Source organism: Staurois parvus, unplaced genomic scaffold (genome assembly GCF_062004578.1).
Source record: "Staurois parvus isolate SC_StPar_1 unplaced genomic scaffold, SC_StPar_1.0 ptg000258l, whole genome shotgun sequence".
Taxonomy (NCBI): domain Eukaryota; kingdom Metazoa; phylum Chordata; class Amphibia; order Anura; family Ranidae; genus Staurois; species Staurois parvus.
Window position 1 is genome coordinate 5,814,566 of NW_028318054.1, and position 26,115 is coordinate 5,840,680.

Consider the following 26,115-nt stretch of genomic DNA (forward strand, 5'->3'; position numbering starts at 1 on the left):
CCCTGCCTATGGAAGAAATTTCCAGAGCTTAGAGTGGGAGACTCAAAATAACCAGCCTGAATATTTATCAGGCCAATCACTGGAGAGGAGTGTCAAGAAGGGAGCTGGAATGGTAAATAGCCTGAAACACTGGGGGTCAGGTTTCCTTCTCCCTAGGAGGGTTCTAGAGCCAGAAGGGCTGCTGTCCTCAGGCATCCCATGGACTGTACAGCTGCTTCAGAGGCCCAAGCAGTGTCAGGGCTGAGGACCTAGATGGACTCTGTTAGAAGTTGATTACAGAACCTAACCACAAGGGACTTGGTTTGGAGAGGTGCCGTCTCAATCACTGGTCCATGTGCAGATGAAGTTGGTAGGTGGCAACTGTACTGGGAACTTGTGAGCAAAGATCTTAAACTGATTCCTGTGAATGTGTAGTGTTTTAGAAAAGAATGTACTGGGTAGCAGTAGTTATGCATCAGTAAGAGGTAACCAGATGCCAAAAACACTTGCCCAATGGTTTTTAGCTGTGAGGCCCAAGACTGTTCAACACCCACTGTTACTCAAGGAGCTTTTCCTCTCGTCATTAAGTTCTGAGACCCTAGATGATCCATTGGAGTCGGAGTGTATAAACTGGTGCTTGGGTGACTGGCAACCTCTGTACTGTTAGTGAAGATCCAGCTATTACCAACGGTCCCTTAGGGGGTAGTGATACATACCTATGCAGTGTGCACTGCCCCCCTATATGACTAGTGGTCCTGCATTTTATGTGATGATGATGGAGAGCCGACAACTGGGTGAGTGGCAAAGAGTAGAGCCGTACAGCCTTAGAGAAGCCTGCGGGACTGAAGAATAATATTTCACCTAATTCATCACCCCCTGGACAATAGGAGCATTTTACTAAGGGGACACGTGCCCTGGGCACAGAGGCACTATGAAGAGAATGGGGGGCTGAGAGCCCTCACTCATGTCATTCAGAACAGAGCAGTGCAGGGTAGTGGCAGCTGAATTCTGCTCTCTCCTACCACCAGCTTCAGGACTGGAATCTCCTCAACCTCCCTCTTCAGTCTGGTGCAGGACTGCAGGAACAACTCAGAGGTGGAACCTACTATTTGCTAGCTATTGCTGCTTGCTGTGTGGGTGGGATAGGGATGTAGCCAGCCTCAGAGATCCCACTGTCTCACCTGGAAGTGGGAGGTGTGAGCTGAGTAGAAGGAGGGAGTGTGTGCTGAGGTAAGCTCAACTGGTGGTATTTGATATGGATGGATTAGTATTGCTGTTACTCCCTGTGAAACACCAGACTACAGGAAGTAGGAGAATGGGACTGGAGCAGGTTGGAGGAAGGGGTTACCACTGCCATGACCACCAATGCAGGTGGAGGATGGGGTGTAACTTTCAATGTCACTGACCCCCCCCCCATTGGTGGTCACTTGGCAGTGAATGTTAAACCCCCATCCTCTCACCTTGCATTGGTCCTTATGGCAGTGAAATTTTAACCCATCACCTACCCTTCTGCAGTTGTGGCCATGTCAGTGAAAGTTGACCCTCTCCCCCACATTGGTGGTCATGGGAGGGATTAAAATGTCAATGTCACTGACCACCAATGTGGGGGGGGGTAATAATACTGACACCAATGATGGGGGTCTTCATTGTAATCAATGACACCTGTGCTAGGGTTGTTATTGTATTCACTGACACCAACACTGGGGGTCGTTACTGCATGCACTGGCACTTGTGCAGGGGATTATTATGTTGTCTACTGACACCAATGCTGGGGTTTATTAATGCGTGCACTGATACCTGTACTAGTGGTATTATTTCATCCACTGACATCCATGCAGGGGATTATTATTGTATGCACTGACACCTGAGCCGGGAGTTATATTGCATCCAGTGACACCAATACTAGGAGTTATTGTGTGTAGTAATACCTGTGCTGGGGGTTATTATGCCATCCACTGACTCCAATGCTGAGGGTTATTCTTGTGTCTAAGGGGGAAGGGGTGCAATTTGGCATCTTTACGCTGGGCACTGGTTGATCTTGTCCCACCACTGGCTCCATGTCATGGGCACATTTTACAACAGTCTGGAGTTTAATCAACACCTAAATCTATCCAGAGAATATTGATGTTGTATTAATATTAGAAAGTTCACTCCATGTGCCTAAATCTAAGTTCAATGTAAACCACTACAGCCACATACTGTTCTTGTGTGGGTCTATTTTCTCAGAGTCTGTGCTGTGCAGGCCAAGGCACGCATCAATCAAACTGTTAGTTGTAAAAACTTCTGCTTTGTCGGAGTTAAAGAATTAACTTTGCCACCTTTTGTTCCTTTTTTATTGTTAAAATGGACAGTGGTTCCTATTTTCCTGACCAGCTGGCAACTTTAAGTGGAATACAGGATAATATCTACAGATCACAATTTAAAAGTATAGATTATAACCTTCCAACATCCAGATCCCCCCCGTGAGAGTAAATACGGCATTATGGCCATTAGATGGAGTTGATGATCATAGGAAAGAAATATTTATTTTCATAAAACTTTTCAGTGTACATGCAGTTTCACAGGATGAATAGTTCTTCAAATTGTTTATATCATCTTTCCGAAGTGCAAAATCAATTGGGATTTTAACAATCACAAATCTGTAAAATATGTTTTCCCGTGAAAAATAATAATTTACCAAAACTAAGCTATTGTGCTATGGATATGTCAGGGGCCAAACTTGAGGCCCACCTGAGCTCCACTCAAATTGACCACCACTGCTATGTGTTCTAGGACAGACTGCATTGCCTACGTTGCTTAATGCTCAGTGCACTGCACTTTTGAAGGATCTCAGTCAGCTGACTTGTATGGGACACTCCCCAACATGCTGTAATGCAGATAACATGGATTACAGTGGATTTTTTTCTATGCATTTTGCCTCTTTAGTACAATGGTGGTCATTGCAGAAAATGAGAACTAATCATGAGTTCTAAATACCCCTCTTTCTTTGTTTAGCTTTTAAACTGTCTTGTCTGTCCAATGCTAGGCATTCTCCTCATCCTAACACTGAATATCATTTCTATTATATCTTTAGTATTATGTGAAATTACCTTTATTTGAGCATAAGTGACTTCTTCCTCTGGATTCTTCTTCCTTGGATTCCTGTTACCATTAGAAAATGCAATTTGATGGTAAACTAAAGTGTCCTTTTTTTCCTGTAAATTGAGAATATGTGTTAATATAATAAATGCTTTTGTTTATATACCTTTGTTTTACTACATACTGTGGCACCTCATGCTTATTATTAATTATGGGCTGCATGTTTTAGTTGAACATAAGTTCAACTCGAACATGAGCCATTTGTGTGTTTGTTGATCACACGAACGGTACGGGCAACAATGCACTGCGTCTTGACAGTGCATAGTGATTTGCCAAAGCATTGCACCTGACCACATGTCAGGTGCAATGTTTTGACCAATCACAGGGCACGATGACTTCACAAGGGGGTGGGATGATCCTGCCCCCTTGCGAGGTCATCACCATATTTAAGAACTGTCATCGCAGCTGTCAGACGGCGGGAGCCAGCGTCGAGGGTGAAGCAGATTTTTTTTCCCTTTTTTTTGGATTGGCAGTGGCAGCGGACATCTAGATTGACAATGGATCTACATCGGGGGACATTTTTTTTATTTTTATTAAAGAACATGTCAAAGACTGTCTCCTGTCACATTTACACTACACTTTTTTTTGTGAATGGGTAGCAGTACCGCATACTCATTCACATGGCGGGGTCGGAATCTGGGTGCGCCCTTTTTAAAGGGGGCTTCCAGATTCCGATAAACCCCCTGTAACGGTCCCCAGACACCCATGATGGGGTATCTCTGTCAAGAAGCTGCTTCTCAGGCTCTGGAACATGAGACCAGTGAATCTGGCTATTATTACCCCAAGATCCAGATGACACCAGATTTGAAGTAAGCCAGAAGGTAGACTAGTTTATTTGAACACAGATACAAGATATATAAACTCAAGGGGATAATCCCCCCTCCCTGCATAATGACACATGGCAGGGCAATCTATATTTAGTAACAAGAGACACACAGGTATTCAAACTTCACACCAACAGACTGTCCCATCAGGAGGGAGAGCTGCTGGAGACAATCCCCACAAAGCCAATACACATAAACACATATATCCCATAATAGTTTGCTTCCAAGCCAGACACACAATAGAACAATGGGATGCAACCACATAACATCAAACAATCAACAACCCCCCACCCCAATATTAGGACAGATCACAGTTTACCCCTAACAAGCACAGGGTGATTTACACATAAGAGGGATATGGGGAGCTGAGACAGGGGCTCCCCACCTCTCCGAGTGAGCTGGGTTCCATGGGCCTGCAGACCCCAACAACCAGGGTTGTGGGGAAGAGACCCTTGTCCCCATCAACATGGGGACAAGGTGCTTTGGTGGGGAGCCCCCCCTGCCCCAAAGCACCCCCCCCATGTTGAGGGCATGTGGCCTGATATGGTTCAGGAGGGGGGCACTCACTTGTTACCCCCCCCCTTTCTTGACCTGCCAGGCTGCATGTACAGATAAGCATCTGGTATGGATTTAGTGGGGGAACCCAACACCATTTTAAAAAAAATTTTGGCAACCCCAAAGGGCTTGGTATGGATGGGAGGGGGGACCCCATGCCGTGTTTTTAAATAATTTTTTTAATTGTTGAGCAATGCCGATATATTTTTTGACATTCAGCTGTCAGCAGGGAACCCCGCTGACAGCTGAAACATGAATGAATGTTTCACTACTAAAATACTTAATAATAAAAATCATGCAGTATTTTAGTAACTGAGCGGTACCTTACCACATACTCAGAAGCGGTAAGATACTGCTCAGTAAATTGTCCCTGTCTGAAGTTTGCGGTCGAACTTTCAATAGGTTTGATTGTTCGACGGTGAACCGAACAGGGGGTTGTTCAGCCTATCACAACTTATTATAATTGAGGTACATACTGCATCTGTCACAGGAGTCATCTCACAACTATTGCTGGAATCCTTAGTACCTAAAAGAAGAACAACAAAGTTTAAGTGGAGACATCAAGTTGAACATACTTTATTCAGATACCGGAAATTGCAGTAAAGTCTGATACTGTCTTTGTCTCAAGAGCAGGAAAACCACAACTTCCATGCAAATGCTATCAATAGGTTTCCCATGCTTCTTCTAATTTTTGCTCAGGATGCCATCAATATCTTTGTTTAAAGTTTGTCTTGGGTTTCTGTGATCACTGATATGCAGCAACCAGAAACGTAAAGAAAAATTAGGTGGGTGTTTACATATTTATTTCAGCATTAAATTGTAAATTGTTGAAAAATAAAATTGTAAAATGTTTAAAAATATAATTATTTTATTTTAAAGTCAGTTAAATGTGAAATATGTGCATAGGAATATTTTGTGTCTTGCAAATATAGCTCATAGCTCCATTTCACATTTTCCTGGGTCTTATTATCTGTTTCGTTGAAAAACACATGTTGTTTACAAAGCCCAATAGCTAAAAATAGAATTCAAGCACACAGTTGAATGTGTTACCCGGGACTGTTGATTATATTGTGCGCAAAGTGTTAAGCCAAAAAATGCTGAGGGTTTAATACTACTTTAAAGCAGTGATTAATCCCAAATAAATAATAGAAACAGATAACCAACACAATTTTGCAAACTTGGAAACCTAAAACCTAAAAGGTTATCTCTGAACCTGACTCTCCAGCTTCATACAACTACTGTGGTCAATATTAGGGATCCAACTTTCCCTTTAGCAGTTTTAATTACCATTTTATTGGAAAGAAGACAGCAAGAGGACTGAAAATTCTTTTGCTGTAACAAGAAATATGACACTTCATGGCTGTAGGGTTTACCCTCTACTGGAGTTTTCAAAAGATCTGAGATGTTAGAGGGTGACTCACCCCAGCATGCATGTTAGTAACAAAAATAACTACTGAGTAGACTAAAACTTTTCCGATGCCAGAACGAATGATAAAAAAGATTTTATTTTTAAGGCTGTTAGTGGTAATTCATACTTAGATCATGTAGCCATATCATAAATGGTATTATATTTTAGAAGACTGTTGTACTTCACTCTTAGGTTCTATAGGCAGAACAGATTATAATTGGGATTTCTTTTTGTAGGCTGGTTGTTCGAATTCACTCCTTGAAGGTAAATGTTATTGGTAAGGTGAAATTAAATTTAAACTATTCAGAAATAGTGTAAGGTTTAGTGCAGGGGTGGACAACTGTAGCCCTCCAGCTGTTGGTGAGCTACAAGTCCCATCATGCCTCTGCCTTTGGGAGTCATGCTTGTAACTGTCAGTTTTGCAATGCCTCATGAGACTTGTAGTTCTACAACAGCTGGAGGGCCACAGTTGCACACCCCTGGTTTAGTGTGTAAGACAGTGGGTGAATTCACTAGGTGCAAACATACAGTAGCTCATTTAGATAAGGCAAGCAAATGCAAAAGCATACATAGTTTCTGCAGGCCCTGAAACTTCCACTCGCCAGCTCGCATTTGGTGAGTGGAAATAAAGTGAGGGCGAGGGACAGATCCATCAAACAGCTGATGGATATGGAGCAGGGTGCTAGCGCCAGGGGCGGGCTAAGCTTTCAGGCATTCACACACTACCCGAGGGCCCAGGGTCCTCAGGAGGTCCTATGACAGGTTCCTGAAAAGTTGGAGAGGGCTGCAGGGTGGATTGTGCAAGCGTGCTCCGAGTTTGGTGAGAGGAGAGGGAGACTGACAGAGCCCAAGGAGGAGGACACTTCACAGATTGGTGAGAACTCAGCATGTAACAGTAGGAGGAAGGGGGAGAACTGTCTGTGACCGGAGTGCTGAGAAACGGAGTGTGACAGGCAGAGAGAGCCAGAGGGGAGATGTGTGTGTCTGTGTATATGTGTGTGTCTCCGTGTGTGTGCGTGCCTGTGTGTGTGTCTCCGTGTGTGTGCGTGCCTGTGTATGTGTATATGTGTGTGTGTCTCCATGTGTGTGCGTGCCTGTGTATGTGTATATGTGTGTGTGTCTCCGTGTGTGTGCGTGCCTGTGTATGTGTATATGTGTGTGTGTCTCCATGTGTGTGCGTGCCTGTGTATGTGTATATGTGTGTGTGTCTCCATGTGTGTGCGTGCCTGTGTATGTGTATATGTGTGTGTGTCTCCGTGTGTGTGCGTGCCTGTGTATGTGTATATGTGTGTGTGTCTCCGTGTGTGTGCGTGCCTGTGTATGTGTATATGTGTGTGTGTCTCTGTGTGTGTGCGTGCCTGTGTATGTGTATATGTGTGTGTGTTTATGTATGTGTATGTTTGTGTATGTGTGTGTGTGTGTATGTATGAATGTGTGTATGTGTGTGTATGTCAGTGTGTGTGTGTGGGTATGTATGTGGTGGTGGTGGTGAGGGCTCTGTATTCACTTTATGTAGTAGGGGGCCCTGTGTGTGTTCTGGGGGGGCACATTGTACCATAATGGAGACCATGTGTTCTAAGAGGGGGTTGTGTGCTCATTATAACCTCATATTATGGGGAAATGGTGTCATAATTGTGAGTAGCAGAAATACTGATCACCCCCCTCCCCCCCCTCTTTTCCTCTCACCCCTTTCTCTCTCTCTCACCCCCCTTTCTGTTTCTTTCACCCCCCACCATGGCTGGGGAGGGTGAAAAGGGGGTAGAGGACCAGCTGGGCGGGGGTGTGAAGGGGGGTATATATTTATTTTAGTAACTGTATTCGACATAAAACATTTAACAGTGTCATTTAATGAGAGAATTTACGAGGGTGTGTTTAGGGGAGGGATTAGGGGCATGGCAGGGGAGGGGTTGGGTGGGGCAACTGGTGGCAAGTAACTCCTAAGGCCTGGCTAGTAGCTCAGGACTTGAAATTTTGAGCCCTGGTTTCTGTACACTTTTCATTTAAAATGATTAATTGCTTACATAGTTTTTTTCCATTTCCTCATTTGATGTACTTCCTGGGGATTCTGTATTTGCTGTTTTTCCACTTCTTGTCACACAGCAGAAAGCCCTTACTGTGCATTATTTTTTTGGTTTCAGTTCTGTCAGTTTACGCTTTACTCTGTGAAAGCTCAGGTCTCTAGAATTGATGGTATGGAATTGGACTGGGCCATGGCTTGCTGTCCATCTCCCATTGAGAAAGGGGGGGCTTCTCTGAAAAATTGTATTTTCACTTTTTTTAGTCCATGAAGTAAAACAAACTAAAAATTCACTAGATATAAAGACGTGTGCTTTGTTTATACTATACTTACAAACTCTAGCACACTGGCAATGCTTTTGGACATGCCCCCTGGGCATATCCCTATAACTCCACTCCGTAAGACCTCAAATTTCTTAGCAAGCAAAGCAGAGTAACACAGAACAGAAGGATGGGTGGCCCATGTAATGTACTGTACTCCAAGATATGGATCTAACAGGCAAGTGAGAATTCCTTATATCTTAATCATACAGCACACGACACAGGCTTGATATTCCTAGATCCTTGGAAGCCCCCAAGCAATGAATCAAAGGGGTGGGCGACAACAAGGCAATTCAAATCATGCCAATAAGCCAAACAAAATAATAAAGAGTCAGGATCCAATTCAGAGTGTTGCTGAAAGAACTTTGTGGATAAAAGGTTCACCCCAGAGGTCTGGATATGAACCCGGAGAACTGAAGACCAGGTGGCGACCTTACAAAGCTGAGCAACAAATGCCCAGAAAACTCCCACTGATGTGGTATGGTGAGCATGTAAGGGTACTGGAGGTACCTCTTCCTTTAGAGTGTAAGAATTTGCAATGAGTTGTCTTTCCATTAGACATTTGTGTTTTGCAACAAATCGATTTTCAAATGAAAATATGATTTTCTGAGATTTGGATGTATACGAATCTCCGAATGGACAAAGTAACAAATGTAGAAGAATAAAAAAAAGTAATAACAAAAGTAACAAATGTGTACATTTTGTTTCATTCAGATGACGTCACATGATGCGATAGTAGTTTGGGCCCATGGGGAAATTAATAACATTTTTGAACTTTTTCGATAAATCGGATTTGAGTAAATTTGTGATTTAAATTGAATTTTGTGGTTGTCACAGTCAGTCAGTTCAGTTCCATAGTCTAATGAAATTCTTAGGTTTGAAAAATTAAGGGGTGCTGAATTTTGCATCATTCATTCTGTTGCATCCAAAAATATCAGATAGTTTCGAATCCACCAGAATTATCAAAACCAAAAACTAATATGTACCAATCTTTTGAAAAAACTGCAAAATTTGTAAAATCCACCAGGCTAACTAATATACTAAATGAATGCTGAAGGTATGTAATGAATCCTGAAAACAATTTGGTTCAACATAACGAATATGACAAAACAAAATTCTTCGAAAAACAAATGCATTCAAAATGAAATTAAACAAAAATTTCTGGTGTACACATGTCTACTTTCCATTTGGCAATAATGGATTTGGAAGCAGGGTGTTCCTTTCAAAACCATGTTGGCAAGACAAAAACGAGCCCATTTCAGGCAAAGTCCCCTTTTTTGGTGGGATATCCCCATCCAGTTATAGGTGTGGTGACCCGTCTTTTATCCTTTTTGTCTGATGGCTCTTGCCATGTCTAGACAATAAAGAACAATTTCTTTGGGATGCGTAGGACAGGGCTCGACAAAATACCAGGCGCCAGGTCGCCATGGCAACCAGGGCTTCCGCCAGCAAACTGAGTTCCAGCATTTCCCGCTGCATTCTCTATGATATAAAATAAATTAAAAATCCAGAAGATTGAGGGGAAACCCATCTGCAGCTTTGCAGACAAAGAAGCTCAAGTAAAGACATCTTACAAAAAGAGAAATCTCTTGTCTATTGCTACAATCAACAGTGCTGCTCAGGAAGCACTGTGCAGGCATCCTGTTGGAACACTGGAGACCTAGATCACAGCGCTGTGTTAAGCAGTGGCCTCACTCTCCAACATACTGCCAACACAGGATATTTTTGCCCTAGCAACTACAAGTAGTTAAAAAGTTAAAAGAAAAAATCAAAAAAGGAGCTTACATTTTGTTACTGTTTATGCAGCTTGACTGGGCATGAAGGACCCATTTAAACTTGCTTCGACTTTAACAAACCTTAAAGCAGCTACTGCTTCAACATATTATTTTGATATGTGCTTGTGATGCTTCGGTGATCTCTGGCTAGAGAGTCAAAACTCTTTGGTAAGCACTTAATTATCCTTGGTGGTGGGATCACCTCGGTGTGTCCTTAGAACCATTGGTGTTGCAGCACTTCATTTCACGGAATTGGTCTTAAAGACTCTTCACTTACGGTGGAACCACATTTGGACTCACGTTAATCTGGATTTTGATTTCATTCACTTATATTCTTTTATTGATTTTTTATTGATATATATATATATATATACATCTATATATATATATATATATATATATATATACTCAAATACAATTAATCGGACCAATTTAAATAAAATCAAATAGGATGGTGATGCCACACTGTGCAAAAACATAAAAAGTGTTCAAATAATATCACTCCATGCTGCAATAGTGCTCTTCGTGAAATCTTGACGTGACTCCCCTCAATGATAGCCAAAATGCCCCCTCACCTTCCACATTCGACCCTTGCGGGTCACAGAGCTTTTTATATATATATATATAATTGCCAGATTTATTCTCCTCCACTGCCTCCACCGACCATGGTCCTCCTCCAGGCAGTAAGTAATACTCCAAAAGCTCCCTTCACAAAACGGACTCTGCCAGATATAATTCTCCTCCACTGCCTTCACCGCTCAAAATCCTCCTCCAGGCAGTCAGTTACACTCCAATACCCCTCATAGAATGGACACAGGCACAGGGCGCATATGAAAAACAGAATCACATCTCCATAGTGCAACACCGTTTAATACACTGCATCAGTAGAATCGAACATTACACTCACATGTCCTTCAGCAAGGTAAAGCAGTTCCCATGTACCATGGGTGTATACAGGTGTCCAAAGATGGCGTCCGAACCCGGAACCGGAAGTACGTCACCCCTATACGTCGACGCGTTGCGCCACAGTCACGTGGCTTCTTCAGGATACCGTATTGGATGGCCGCACTTCCTTATAACCGCTCTCCTAATCTACAAGGGGCGTGCATATTAACTCCATTTTCATGGAGCCCTCTACACAGGACGTCCGCGATCCGCCACTACTTCCCCTACTCACAACAATCAATGAAGGGCATATATATCTATATTTACAAGGATGACCCATGTATAACGATATGCTTTAATACTACAATTAACCCCCATTAAAAACTTTTATTACCCCATCTTTAATATTTATTAAAATAGGTATACAATATATACCAAATACCAATCATAAGCCAAAAAGGGATCTATTCAGGGAATAAAACAATATAGGTATCAACACACCCATATCTACTACCAATACTTCCCTACTCCTAATTATTTGAAACCCCCATTACATAAGCTAAATTTAATACATTATATTTATTTTAAACACATTAATTAAATAATTTATTTTAATCAATTCCAATAAAAACATGATTAAAAATCTACTAAAAATCTAAAAAATATATATAAAAATATATATAATAAAAATCTAATACAGAACTCCTGTATACTACCCATACCACATGTACACATAGATGAAATCATACATTTCTAAAATCGCCACATCTCGCATCTTAGGTTTTAACCAAATATTATTTAAAAGTCATTAATGAAACAATTGAGGTCAAATTCTATATTTAAACCTCTAGGTGACAACGTTTGCATAAAATAAATCCACTTGGACTCCGCCTGACTAATTGTTCTCACTTTGTGGCTTCCTCTCCAATGTTTTTTATAACGCTCTACCCCCCCAGAATTTCAATCCCGAGGGGTCATTACCATGATGGCTCGCAAAATGTTTAGAAACATTATGTTTTGGGTTCCCCTTCAGTATGTTTGTCACATGTTCTCTTAATCTCACCCACAAAGCCCTTTTAGTGCGTCCCACATACTGCAGACCACAGTTACACTCTAGAACATAAATGACCCCTTCGGTTTTACACGTAATGAAATCTTTAATCTCAAATGGCCTACCATTGCTATTGGACGCAAACTCTTTCTTCTTTTGATTTTGCCCTTTTGTGGCTTTGCAGACACTACATTTTTTGCAAGGAAAAAAACCGGTGACATTAAACAGGGTACCTTCTCTATTCGTCTTAGGTGGATCCAATACGTTCTTCATAATTTTATTCCTTAAAGTGGGGGCTCTCCTATAGACAAACTTGGGTTGTTCTGGCAATATATTGCCTAATAACGGATCCATTTTTAAAATTGGCCAGTGCTTCTTAAAAACATTTTGAATTTTTTTTTTTATATTGTAAATTAAAATCCAGAATCACCGCTACTTGATCAACCTTCTTCTTATCATCACTTTTTATTTTATTCCCAATAAGTATCTTTCTATCCATATTGGCCACCTCCAATTTACTCTTCTTAAGATCAGACACAGCGTAACCTTTGGATGCAAACCTTTCTTCTAAAATCATGGCCTGAGTATTATAATCTTTTTTATATGTGCAATTCCTTTTTAACCTAATGAACTGGCCCTTTGGAATATTCAGTAACCAAGAAGGAAAATGACAGCTCTCTATCGGGATGTAACAATTCCGGTCCACATCCTTAAAATGCGTTATAGTACTAATAATTTCCCCTTGTACTTGGATGTCCAAATCTAAAAATTGGATGGACTGGTAACTGCATTTCCATACAAACTTTATATTTTTATTGTTATTATTTAATTGTTTCAAAAAATCCATCAGTTTGCTTTCATCCCCTTTCCATATGATGAAAACATCATCTATGTACCTTTTATACAACGCCAGTTCAGCAGGTTTATCCTTATATACCGAATCTTGTTCCCAGTGGGCCATGAACAATCAATCAAAAAGCTCCTAAATAACCACACAAAAACACTACTTCCTCCCTAGGAAGTGAATAATCAATTTTGTTAATTTTTTGTGATGAACTTCTAAATGTACCCAATCTATCTCAAAATTTCACATAATCTAATCCATCCACCTAGTCTGATATAGTGATAATTAAATAATGAATCACCCAAACAATATATAATCAGAAATATTCAACCAATGAAAAATGAAAAAAATAAAAAGAATGAAAAAATATATTCAACCAATGAAAAAAATAAAATAACAAAAAATATATATAAATGTCCAAGTCCCCAAAAGAAAGTTCTTTTATGTGTTCCGTGAGGCAAAACGATCCTAAGACTCCTTGATATCCTCAAAGGAAAAGAAAAAAATCATAGTGTAATACCCTAATATAAGTAAAAAACACTTCACTCTGTGCCAACTCAAATCACATCAAAAAAACAGTGAGAAATCAATAAAGTAAAAATAAACGTGAGAAATCGTGATCACTTCAATCACAAGTGAAAGGTGATACTAGATACCAGTACCCTTATTACTCCAGCCAAAAATTGATGCTAAATACCATTACCCTCTTAGAACATATTCAGGCATATATTGTAACACAGGAAAGGTATTTCTCCATCTTCCTTATCTCGGGGTGTTCCTCATATAGATAAAGAAAGGCTCTTTCAGGCAGATTCCATAAAAAGATACAAATTTTAATCCACACTTACATGTAAAAAAACGATATCCAGCTCTCAGTACTGAACATTGCAATCTCAGGTTGAAAACCAATAGTTTCCAACCGACAAAATGGCCGCGGCGACACTTCCGGTTAGCGTGCGTAATGACGTCACTCCCTAACGCGTTTCGTCACTTCCGGACTTCATCTGAAGGGATACAGACGTCTCATTGGTCTCTCCTTATATTCCACTGTCTTTCAATGGGATGAGGCCGGATCCGCCATATTGGATGAGGGAAACAACGGAAACCACCCCATATAGCCTACTGCGGACCCACAATACCCGGAAATATTGCTAACAACTGTAAACTAGTGTCACCTACGATCAGACTAACTACTTAAAACCTATCTAAACATAGAATCAATAGGTAATCTACTTACATGTAGATAGTCTATATTAAGTACCTCTAAAACACATAAGCCTTCAATACAATACTCCAAATAGAATACAGCAAATAACTTGATATAACATTATATATATCTCTAATTCTTTTATATATTTATGATAAATTTACAATATAGTATATAACCACACTAAGTATCACAATATTAGGCCTAATGCTCCCTCTAGTGGTCATACCCTATTGATACTACTAATCTTATAAACTGATTTAAAACCCAAAAAAACAAAAAAACAATCTATATATTAATTAGTTATCAATATCTTAACGATAAATGTCCCTATTGTTATAGTCACCGCTCTACTTATTAGGATGGAATATATAATCCATATAATTTAAAATAGAATAAAATATAATATATATTAGGACTACAATATGTAGATATATATATATATGCACACATACATCTACCAATAAACTACTATGAATTTCAAATGCAATATTTTAAAATAATTTTAAAATAGTTCTAAAAAATTACCAACAATTAATTCAATTCATGCTCCATATTTTATCTATCTGAAATAAAACAATTCAAGTCTAGCTCTATATTCAGTCCCTTTGGTTTCAATGTGTTCATCCTAAAAATCCAAAAAGTCTCATTTTGTGACAATTTCTTGACTCTATTACCCCCTCTCCAATGTCCTTCCACAGTATCTATTCCACAAAATTTTAACTGACTGGGGTCCGAATTGTGGAATTCTTTAAAATGTTTAGAGACACTGTGATCCTTCTTCCCTTTTATTATATTTCTAACATGCTCTTCAAGCCTTTTACGTAAATTCCTTTTAGTTCTCCCTATATACTGGAATTGACAGGAACATTCCAGCATATATGTAACATATCTAGTATCACACGTAATAAATTGTTTGATAGGAAATTCTTCACCTGTAGAGCAAGATATGAAAGACGGAATCTTTCTATTCTTATTTTTAGTAATTTTGCACATTCTGCATTTTCTGCACGGATAAAATCCTTTTAAATTAAACATATTAACCATTTTCTTTGGTGGGGATATTATTCCTTTCACCAGGGTACTCCTAAGGTTGTTTGTTTTTCTATAAATAAAACTCGTTTTTTTTGGTAAAACTGGGCCTAACACATAATCCTTCTGTAGTATTGGCCAATGTTTAATTAGGACCTTTTCAATTTCTTTAAATTGGCAGTTAAAACGTGAATAAAACGCATATTCCCTTTTAATATTATTCTCCTCTTTTATTTTTAGTTTTTCTTTAATTTTCCCATCACCTAAATAATTTTGACTAATTTTAAATCGCACAATCTCTAATTTGTCTGGGTCATAGCCCTTAGAAACAAACCTCTCTTTAATAACATTAGATTGTGCTATATAGTCCTCCAATCTAGAACAATTCCTCATAATCCTAGTAAACTGTCCTTTCGGTATGCCTTGTATCCATTGCGGGTGATGACAACTGGTCACAGGAATGTACCCATTCCTATCTGTGTCTTTAAAATAAGTTTTAAAACATAATTTGTTATTACATTTAAATATAGTGAGATCTAAAAAATTGGCCGATTCATTACTTATATTATATGTAAATTCCAACTCATAATTATTGGTCCCAATAAACCTCAAAAACTTTAATAAATTCTTCTCTGTACCCTCCCAAATTACCAAAATATCATCAATATATCTCTTCCATACTCTTAGCCCCTCCCAACTTTTACCATAAATTTCTTTCTCTTCCCATTTTGCTAAAAAAATATTCGCCAAGCTCGGAGCGAATTTGGCGCCCATAGCGACACCCTTCCTTTGCTCATAATAATCACCGTTATACCAAAAATAGTTCTTTCTCATTGTAAATTTTAATAATTGGATAATAAATTTTCTCTGTTTACGGTGCAAGTCAGTATAATTTAACAAAGCCCATTTAATAGCTTCTACTCCATCTCTATGTTTAATGTTAGTATAAAGGGAGTTTACATCTATGGTAATTAAATAGATTTCTTGAGTACTCTCCATTCCTTCTAATAGACTAATAACATCTTGACTATCTTTAATATATGATTGCATTTTTTTAACCACTGGTTGCAAATAAAAATCTATGTATTCTCCCACCCTTGAATGTATTGAATCGATCCCATTAATAATGGGTCTGCCTGGAGGTTTACTTAGACTTTTATGAATTTTTGGCAATATATACATGTATGGAATCTTACATGATAAAGGAACCAAATATAGAGCCTCTTTTTCATTAATAATTCTATCTTCTTCCGCCTTTTTAACTAATTTATGGAGCTGTTTTCTATATAAAATAGTTGGATTTTTTAAAAAAATTTTTTCATATGTTTCACTATCACTTAAAATACGATCCATTTCTTTTTCATATTCCACCCTATCCATTACTACCACCCCTCCACCCTTATCTGCCGGTCTGATAATAATATTTTTCTTTTTCTTAAGAGCATTTAATCCCTGGTGAATAGATTCTTCCTCCCTAAAATTCCGTACATTCACTTCATATAGATCATCAACTACCATTTGCTTAAATACTTCTATATTCATATTCCTTGAATTCACCGGATTGAACGTAGACTTGTTCTTAAGGTTACTACATACATATTTAGACCTCGGCATAGGGTTCAATGTATTAGTAGGGCCTGGTAACGAAGCAAAGTATTTTTTAAGGTTTAATCTTCTAATAAATTTATTAAGGTCTATATAGGTCTCAAATTTATTTAAGTTCGATTTTGGGGCAAATTTTAGACCTTTATCTAACACCAATATTTCATTCTCTGTCAATGGAACTGAACTCAAGTTGTAAATTCCTTCTCCTATCCTTCGTTCCTCTTCCTTTTGTTTATATTCCCTTCGTCCTGTTTTTGCTCCCCTACATAGTAATTTTGAAGACCACTTGCTTCTTCCTCCCTTGGGGCATAATTTCCCCCCCATTCCCTTCTTTGGTAGTATGGGGGATTTCTCGGTCCTCCCCCTCCCCATTGGGGTTGGTAAAATGGTCTCATGAACGGTGGTGGGCCCGGAGGCCGTCCTCTGTAGTTCCTTTGAAAAAAATTCCCCCTTCCTCTATTCCTATTGGGACTATAATAGTTCCCTCTAGGGCTATAGTAGTCATTCCAGCCCTCTAGAGGCTGAAACCTATTTTGTACCGGGACATTGTATGCTTGATTAACTGTATTTTTTGATTTAGTATTAATCTTCCCTACGACTACTTTCGATTCTCCTTTCTTCCCTGGAATAGGTGCATTCTCCTTATTCCTATTTTGACTCTGGGAAGTCTGTTCCTGTAATGGTATATACCTTCCATTATCATCTGATATTGATTTCGCCGGTGAAAATTCTGTAGATTGACAGTTTAAAAAGGTGGCTGATTCCTGCCATTTGTAAATCTTATTCGCCTGATAATCCCCCATGTCTCTGATGAATTTTTTATGTTTTTTCCTCTTAATTTCTCCATCTTTTTTATTAAGCTGTTCCTGTAGGATCTGATATAAACCATTTAAATCCCTTTTCTCTTTGAATTCTTCCACTTTCTTCTTCATCTTCTCTAATTTAGTTTCTACTGACCTTAATTTCCTCTTCTTCCTCTCTATTAGCATAATAAGCAATTGTTCCTCACATGTGTGAAAGAATTTCTTCCACTCAGTCAGAGAATCTTCATCATTAAGCCCATCATTGGGGACTAAATCCCATCTTAATCTCCTTGGAACTATACCCTCCTTAATATATTTCTCAAATGTTACAATATCCCACCATAATTGTAATTTCCTTTCCATAGTGTAACCCACTTTTTTCATTAATACCTCCACATTTGCATCACAAGCTGTTTGAGTAGTTGAAAATACTTCCTCCAAGTTAATTTTTCTAGTATCCATAAAATTAAATACATCCATACTGAAATCCTCAGTGATCCCAAATATTTAGGCAATTAATAGAATGCCCTATAATAACCCAAAATAAGGAGAACGAACACCCCCTGGTGTAAAACAATCAATCAAAAAGCTCCTAAATAACCACACAAAAACACTACTTCCTCCCTAGGAAGTGAATAATCAATTTTGTTAATTTTTTTTTTTTTTTTTTTTGTGATGAACTTCTAAATGTACCCAATCTATCTCAAAATTTCACATAATCTAATCCATCCACCTAGTCTGATATAGTGATAATTAAATAATGAATCACCCAAACAATATATAATCAGAAATATTCAACCAATGAAAAATGAAAAAAATAAAAAGAATGAAAAAATATATTCAACCAATGAAAAAAATAAAATAACAAAAAATATATATAAATGTCCAAGTCCCCAAAAGAAAGTTCTTTTATGTGTTCCGTGAGGCAAAACGATCCTAAGACTCCTTGATATCCTCAAAGGAAAAGAAAAAAATCATAGTGTAATACCCTAATATAAGTAAAAAACACTTCACTCTGTGCCAACTCAAATCACATCAAAAAAACAGTGAGAAATCAATAAAGTAAAAATAAACGTGAGAAATCGTGATCACTCCAATCACAAGTGAAAGGTGATACTAGATACCAGTACCCTTATTACTCCAGCCAAAAATTGATGCTAAATACCATTACCCTCTTAGAACATATTCAGGCATATATTGTAACACAGGAAAGGTATTTCTCCATCTTCCTTATCTCGGGGTGTTCCTCATATAGATAAAGAAAGGCTCTTTCAGGCAGATTCCATAAAAAGATACAAATTTTAATCCACACTTACATGTAAAAAAACGATATCCAGCTCTCAGTACTGAACATTGCAATCTCAGGTTGAAAACCAATAGTTTCCAACCGACAAAATGGCCGCGGCGACACTTCCGGTTAGCGTGCGTGCGTAATGACGTCACTCCCTAACGCGTTTCGTCACTTCCGGACTTCATCTGAAGGGATACAGACGTCTCATTGGTCTCTCCTTATATTCCACTGTCTTTCAATGGGATGAGGCCGGATCCGCCATATTGGATGAGGGAAACAACGAAAACCACCCCATATAGCCTACTGCGGACCCACAATACCCGGAAATATCGCTAACAACTGTAAACTAGTGTCACCTACGATCAGACTAACTACTTAAAACCTATCTAAACATAGAATCAATAGGTAATCTACTTACATGTAGATAGTCTATATTAAGTACCTCTAAAACACATAAGCCTTCAATACAATACTCCAAATAGAATACAGCAAATAACTTGATATAACATTATATATATCTCTAATTATTTTATATATTTATGATAAATTTACAATATAGTATATAACCACACTAAGTATCACAATATTAGGCCTAATGCTCCCTCTAGTGGTCATACCCTATTGATACTACTAATCTTATAAACTGATTTAAAACCCAAAAAAACAATCTATATATTAATTAGTTATCAATATCTTAACGATAAATGTCCCTATTGTTATAGTCACCGCTCTACTTATTAGGATGGAATATATAATCCATATAATTTAAAATAGAATAAAATATAATATATATTAGGACTACAATATGTAGATATATATATATATGCACACATACATCTACCAATAAACTACTATGAATTTCAAATGCAATATTTTAAAATAATTTTAAAATAGTTCTAAAAAATTACCAACAATTAATTCAATTCATGCTCCATATTTTATCTATCTGAAATAAAACATTGCAACCTGAGATTGCAATGTTCAGTACTGAGAGCTGGATATCGTTTTTTTACATGTAAGTGTGGATTAAAATTTGTATCTTTTTATGGAATCTGCCTGAAAGAGCCTTTCTTTATCTATATGAGGAACACCCCGAGATAAGGAAGATAGAGAAATACCTTTCCTGTGTTACAATATATGCCTGAATATGTTCTAAGAGGGTAATGGTATTTAGCATCAATTTTTGGCTGGAGTAATAAGGGTACTGGTATCTAGTATCACCTTTCACTTGTGATTGGAGTGATCACGATTTCTCACATTTATTTTTACTTTATTGATTTCTCACTGTTTTTTTGATGTGATTTGAGTTGGCACAGAGTGAAGTGTTTTTTACTTATATTAGGGTATTACACTATGATTTTTTTCTTTTCCTTTGAGGATATCAAGGAGTCTTAGGATCGTTTTGCCTCACGGAACACATAAAAGAACTTTCTTTTGGGGACTTGGACATTTATATATATTTTTTGTTATTTTATTTTTTTCATTGGTTGAATATATTTTTTCATTCTTTTTATTTTTTTCATTTTTCATTGGTTGAATATATTTTTTCATTCTTTTTATTTTTTTCATTTTTCATTGGTTGAATATTTCTGATTATATATTGTTTGGGTGATTCATTATTTAATTATCACTATATCAGACTAGGTGGATGGATTAGATTATGTGAAATTTTGAGATAGATTGGGTACATTTAGAAGTTCATCACAAAAAATTAACAAAATTGGGCCATGAACAAGTTTGCCACACTTGGGGCAAACCGAGCTCCCATGGCTACACCCCTAATCTGTCTATAAAAAACTTTGTCATACCAAAAATAGTTATGACTCAGACTAAAATCCAAACATTGTATAATAAATTTCCTCTGTGTCCAATTCAAATTACTTAATTCCCTCAGACCCCACCCCGTAGCTTCATGAGGATGCACTGGAAGCTACGGGGTGGGGTCTGAGGGAATTAAGTAATTTGAATTGGACACAGAGGAAATTTATTATACAATGTTTGGATTTTAGTCTGAGTCATAACTATTTTTGGTATGACAAAGTTTTTTATAGACAGATTAGGGGTGTAGCCATGGGAGCTCGGTTTGCCCCAAGTGTGGCAAACTTGTTCATGGCCCACTGGGAACAAGATTCGGTATATAAGGATAAACCTGCTGAACTGGCGTTGTATAAAAGGTACATAGATGATGTTTTCATCATATGGAAAGGGGATGAAAGCAAACTGATGGATTTTTTGAAACAATTAAATAATAACAATAAAAATATAAAGTTTGTATGGAAATGCAGTAACCAGTCCATCCAATTTTTAGATTTGGACATCCAAGTACAAGGGGAAATTATTAGTACTATAACGCATTTTAAGGATGTGGACCGGAATGGTTACATCCCGATAGAGAGCTGTCATTTTCCTTCTTGGTTACTGAATATTCCAAAGGGCCAGTTCATTAGGTTAAAAAGGAATTGCACATATAAAAAAGATTATAATACTCAGGCCATGATTTTAGAAGAAAGGTTTGCATCCAAAGGTTACGCTGTGTCTGATCTTAAGAAGAGTAAATTGGAGGTGGCCAATATGGATAGAAAGATACTTATTGGGAATAAAATAAAAAGTGATGATAAGAAGAAGGTTGATCAAGTAGCGGTGATTCTGGATTTTAATTTACAATATAAAAAAAAAAAATTCAAAATGTTTTTAAGAAGCACTGGCCAATTTTAAAAATGGATCCGTTATTAGGCAATATATTGCCAGAACAACCCAAGTTTGTCTATAGGAGAGCCCCCACTTTAAGGAATAAAATTATGAAGAACGTATTGGATCCACCTAAGACGAATAGAGAAGGTACCCTGTTTAATGTCACCGGTTTTTTTCCTTGCAAAAAATGTAGTGTCTGCAAAGCCACAAAAGGGCAAAATCAAAAGAAGAAAGAGTTTGCGTCCAATAGCAATGGTAGGCCATTTGAGATTAAAGATTTCATTACGTGTAAAACTGAAGGGGTCATTTATGTTCTAGAGTGTAACTGTGGTCTGCAGTATGTGGGACGCACTAAAAGGGCTTTGTGGGTGAGATTAAGAGAACATGTGACAAACATACTGAAGGGGAACCCAAAACATAATGTTTCTAAACATTTTGTGAGCCATCATGGTAATGACCCCTCGGGATTGAAATTCTGGGGGGTAGAGCGTTATAAAAAACATTGGAGAGGAAGCCACAAAGTGAGAACAATTAGTCAGGCGGAGTCCAAGTGGATTTATTTTATGCAAACGTTGTCACCTAGAGGTTTAAATATAGAATTTGACCTCAATTGTTTCATTAATGACTTTTAAATAATATTTGGTTAAAACCTAAGATGCGAGATGTGGCGATTTTAGAAATGTATGATTTCATCTATGTGTACATGTGGTATGGGTAGTATACAGGAGTTCTGTATTAGATTTTTATTATATATATTTTTATATATATTTTTTAGATTTTTAGTAGATATTTAATCATGTTTTTATTGGAATTGATTCAAATAAATTAAATAATTAATGTGTTTAAAATAAATATAATGTATTAAATTTAGCTTATGTAATGGGGGTTTCAAATAATTAGGAGTAGGGAAGTATTGGTAGTAGATATGGGTGTGTTGATACCTATATTGTTTTATTCCCTGAATAGATCCCTTTTTGGCTTATGATTGGTATTTGGTATATATTGTATACCTATTTTAATAAATATTAAAGATGGGGTAATAAAAGTTTTTAATGGGGGTTAATTGTAGTATTAAAGCATATCGTTATACATGGGTCATCCTTGTAAATATAGATATATATGCCCTTCATTGATTGTTGTGAGTAGGGGAAGTAGTGGCGGATCGCGGACGTCCTGTGTAGAGGGCTCCATGAAAATGGAGTTAATATGCACGCCCCTTGTAGATTAGGAGAGCGGTTATAAGGAAGTGCGGCCATCCAATACGGTATCCTGAAGAAGCCACATGACTGTGGCGCAACGCGTCGACGTATAGGGGTGACGTACTTCCGGTTCCGGGTTCGGACGCCATCTTTGGACACCTGTATACACCCATGGTACATGGGAACTGCTTTACCTTGCTGAAGGACATGTGAGTGTAATGTTCGATTCTACTGATGCAGTGTATTAAACGGTGTTGCACTATGGAGATGTGATTCTGTTTTTCATATGCGCCCTGTGCCTGTGTCCATTCTATGAGGGGTATTGGAGTGTAACTGACTGCCTGGAGGAGGATTTTGAGCGGTGAAGGCAGTGGAGGAGAATTATATCTGGCAGAGTCCGTTTTGTGAAGGGAGCTTTTGGAGTATTACTTACTGCCTGGAGGAGGACCATGGTCGGTGGAGGCAGTGGAGGAGAATAAATCTGGCAATTATATATATATATATATATAAAAAGCTCTGTGACCCGCAAGGGTCGAATGTGGAAGGTGAGGGGGCATTTTGGCTATCATTGAGGGGAGTCACGTCAAGATTTCACGAAGAGCACTATTGCAGCATGGAGTGATATTATTTGAACACTTTTTATGTTTTTGCACAGTGTGGCATCACCATCCTATTTGATTTTATTTAAATTGGTCCGATTAATTGTATTTGAGTATCTTTTTTGCACAGTTTAAGTATTATTAGTTGTTTATCACTACACCACTAGGGATGTAATATACAGTGATGAGGATATTGCACTAGTTATTATTGTATTATTTGTATAAGAGGTATTATTTATCACCTTTTCACCAGGGTATATTTAAAGGGGTTATTGCACTAGTTTTTTTGATTATTTTAGTTGAGCGCTTCACCACTAATACAATTTGTTTCACATATCTTGGGGTATAGAGAATAGGTGATAGCAGCTCACTCACTAGGTTCTGTGGAGCGCAGGGGGATTTCTATATATATATATATATATATATATATATATATATATATCACTTTATGTACATTTGCTTCAAAATTTGGGTACAAGTTAGTTACTAGTGCAACAAATATGTGTGTGTGTGTGTGTGTACTGAAACATATACTGTATATATATATATATATATATATATATATACACACACACACACAGGTGTATATATACACACATATATAGTAAAGATTGATATGAGAAGAAATTATATTTTATCTTCTCTCCAACTCAAACTATAATTGTTTTAAACTTAGGAGGCCCAAAAATCCATAGTCATTTTCAGGTCTCAGTTCAAGCAGGATACAATCTTGTTCCCAACTGAGATAGTTTTTGCATCTTGTTGAACAATGGATCTCTTCCCACAAAAATTCTAGGAGAGAATCCTCTAATTGTTACATAGTTACATAGTTAGTCTGGCTGAAAAAAGATAAAAGTCCATCCAGTTCATCCATAGGAAGGCAAAAAAAAAACAGCAAAGCATGATCCAATTTGCACCTGCTGGGAAAGAAAATTCCTTCCTTATCCCCCAAGAGGCAATCGGATATTCCCTGGATCAACTTTACCTATAAATGTTAGTATCCAGTTATATTCTGTGTATCTAAGAAATAATCCAGGCCTTTTTTTAAGCAATCCACTGAGCTGGCCAGAACCAACTCTTGAGGGAGTCTATTCCACATTTTCACAGCTCTCACTGTGAAGAAACCTTTCCGTGTTTGGATATTAAATTTCTTTAGTTACATAGTCTGGCTGAAAAAAGACAAAGGTCCATCTAGTCCAACCATAAAAAAAAAGTTATAATCCTACACCCACAGCTGATCCAGAGGAAAGCAAAAAACCCAGAAAAGCATGACCCAATTTGCTCCTGCAAGGGAAAAAATTCCTTCCTGATCCCGAGAGGCAATCGGATATTCCCTGGATCAACTTTACCTATAAATGTTAGTATCCAGTTATATTCTGTGTATCCAAGAATAAATCCAGGCCTTTTTAAAGCAATCCACTGAGCTGAGCTGGCCAGAACCAACTCTTGAGGGAGCCTATTCCACATTTTCACAGCTCTTACTGTGAAGAAACCTTTCTGTATTTGGAAATTAAATTTCTTTTCCTCCAGACGTAAAGAGTGCCCCCTTGTCCTCTGTGTTGACTTCAGGGTGAATAGCTCTACACCAAGTTCACTATATGAACCACTGATGTATTTATACATGTTGATCATATCCCCCTTAATCTCCTCTTCTGAAGAGAGAATACATTCAGTTCCTCTAATCTTTCCTCATGGCTGATCTCCTCCATGCCTCTTATCAGTTTGGTTGCCCTTCTCTGTACTTTCTCCAGTTCCCCAATGTTCTTTTTGTGAATTGGTGCCCAAAACTGAACTGCATATTCCAGATGTGGTCTTACTAATGATTTGTACAGGGGTAAAATGATATCTCTCTCTCTGGAGTCTATACCTCTTTTAATACAAGAGAGGATTTTGCTCGCTTTAGAAACCGCAGCTTGGCATTGCATGCCATTATTAACCATTTCAATACCGGGCAATTTTACACCTTCCTGCCCAGGCCAGTTTTCAGGTTTCAGCGCTCTCGCACTTTGAATGACAATTGCGCGGTCATACAACATTGTACCCAAACTAAAATGTTATCATTTTCTTCACACAACTAGAGCTTTCTTTTGGTGGTATTTAATCACCGCTGGGTTTTTGTTTTTTGTTAAATTAACAAAAAAAACAAAAATTTTGAAAAAAAACACGTTTTTATTTGTTTCTGTTATAAAAGTTTACAAATAAATAATTGTTCTTCATAAATTTAGGCCGAGATGTATTCTGCTACATGTCTTTGGTGAAAATAACCCAAATTAGGATGTATTATTTAGTTTGTAGGAAAGTTATAGAGTTCACAAACTATGGTATAGATCTGAATATTGATCAATCCTGAAGTACTGACAGCCAATCTAATTTCTTGAGGTCCAAGAATGTCAGAATAGTACAGATATCCCCAAATGACCCCTTTTTGCAGAGTAGACAGTCCAACGTACTTCATAATAGGAATTGCGAGTTTTTTGAAGTTGTATTTTTTTTGTCATAATTTTTTGGAAAATGAAAAAATTATTTTCACTATTTTTTTTTTTTACATACTGTCACCAGTGCAGTACAGCGTCATCATATAACTGGCATGGCAGTGAACAGGGACACTGACTGGTGACAGTATGAAAAAAAAAATATATATATATATATTTTTTTTATTATTTTTCATTTTTTATTACATTTGTTTTTTATTTTTTTTAAGATTTTTTTTCATATTTTACTATGACCAAAGTAGTACAATGTTACCATAGACACATTTTTTAGCCTTTTAAACTTAGATTTTTAGCCTTTTAAACTTGTTGCCCATGGGAATATATTTTGCAGTGTATTCACATACAGTCTTTTTGAAGAACTCCCATTTCTGTGTTGTGTTCATCAATGCCAATATTCCCT

At 37.7% G+C, this 26,115-nt stretch overlaps 1 protein-coding gene across 1 annotated transcript in view; it reads right to left on the reverse strand.

Moving 5' to 3' along the window:
• Positions 1-26,115, reverse strand: part of LOC149459466 (uncharacterized) — a 103,048-nt gene that overhangs the window by 11,949 nt on the left and 64,984 nt on the right. The window contains exons 5-6 of the mRNA XM_089681060.1: positions 4,973-5,022; positions 3,069-3,173 (exon numbers count right to left, since the gene is read on the reverse strand). Of these exons, the coding sequence (XP_089537186.1) occupies positions 3,069-3,173; positions 4,973-5,022 (155 nt within the window). The remainder of the gene's footprint in view (positions 1-3,068; positions 3,174-4,972; positions 5,023-26,115) is intronic.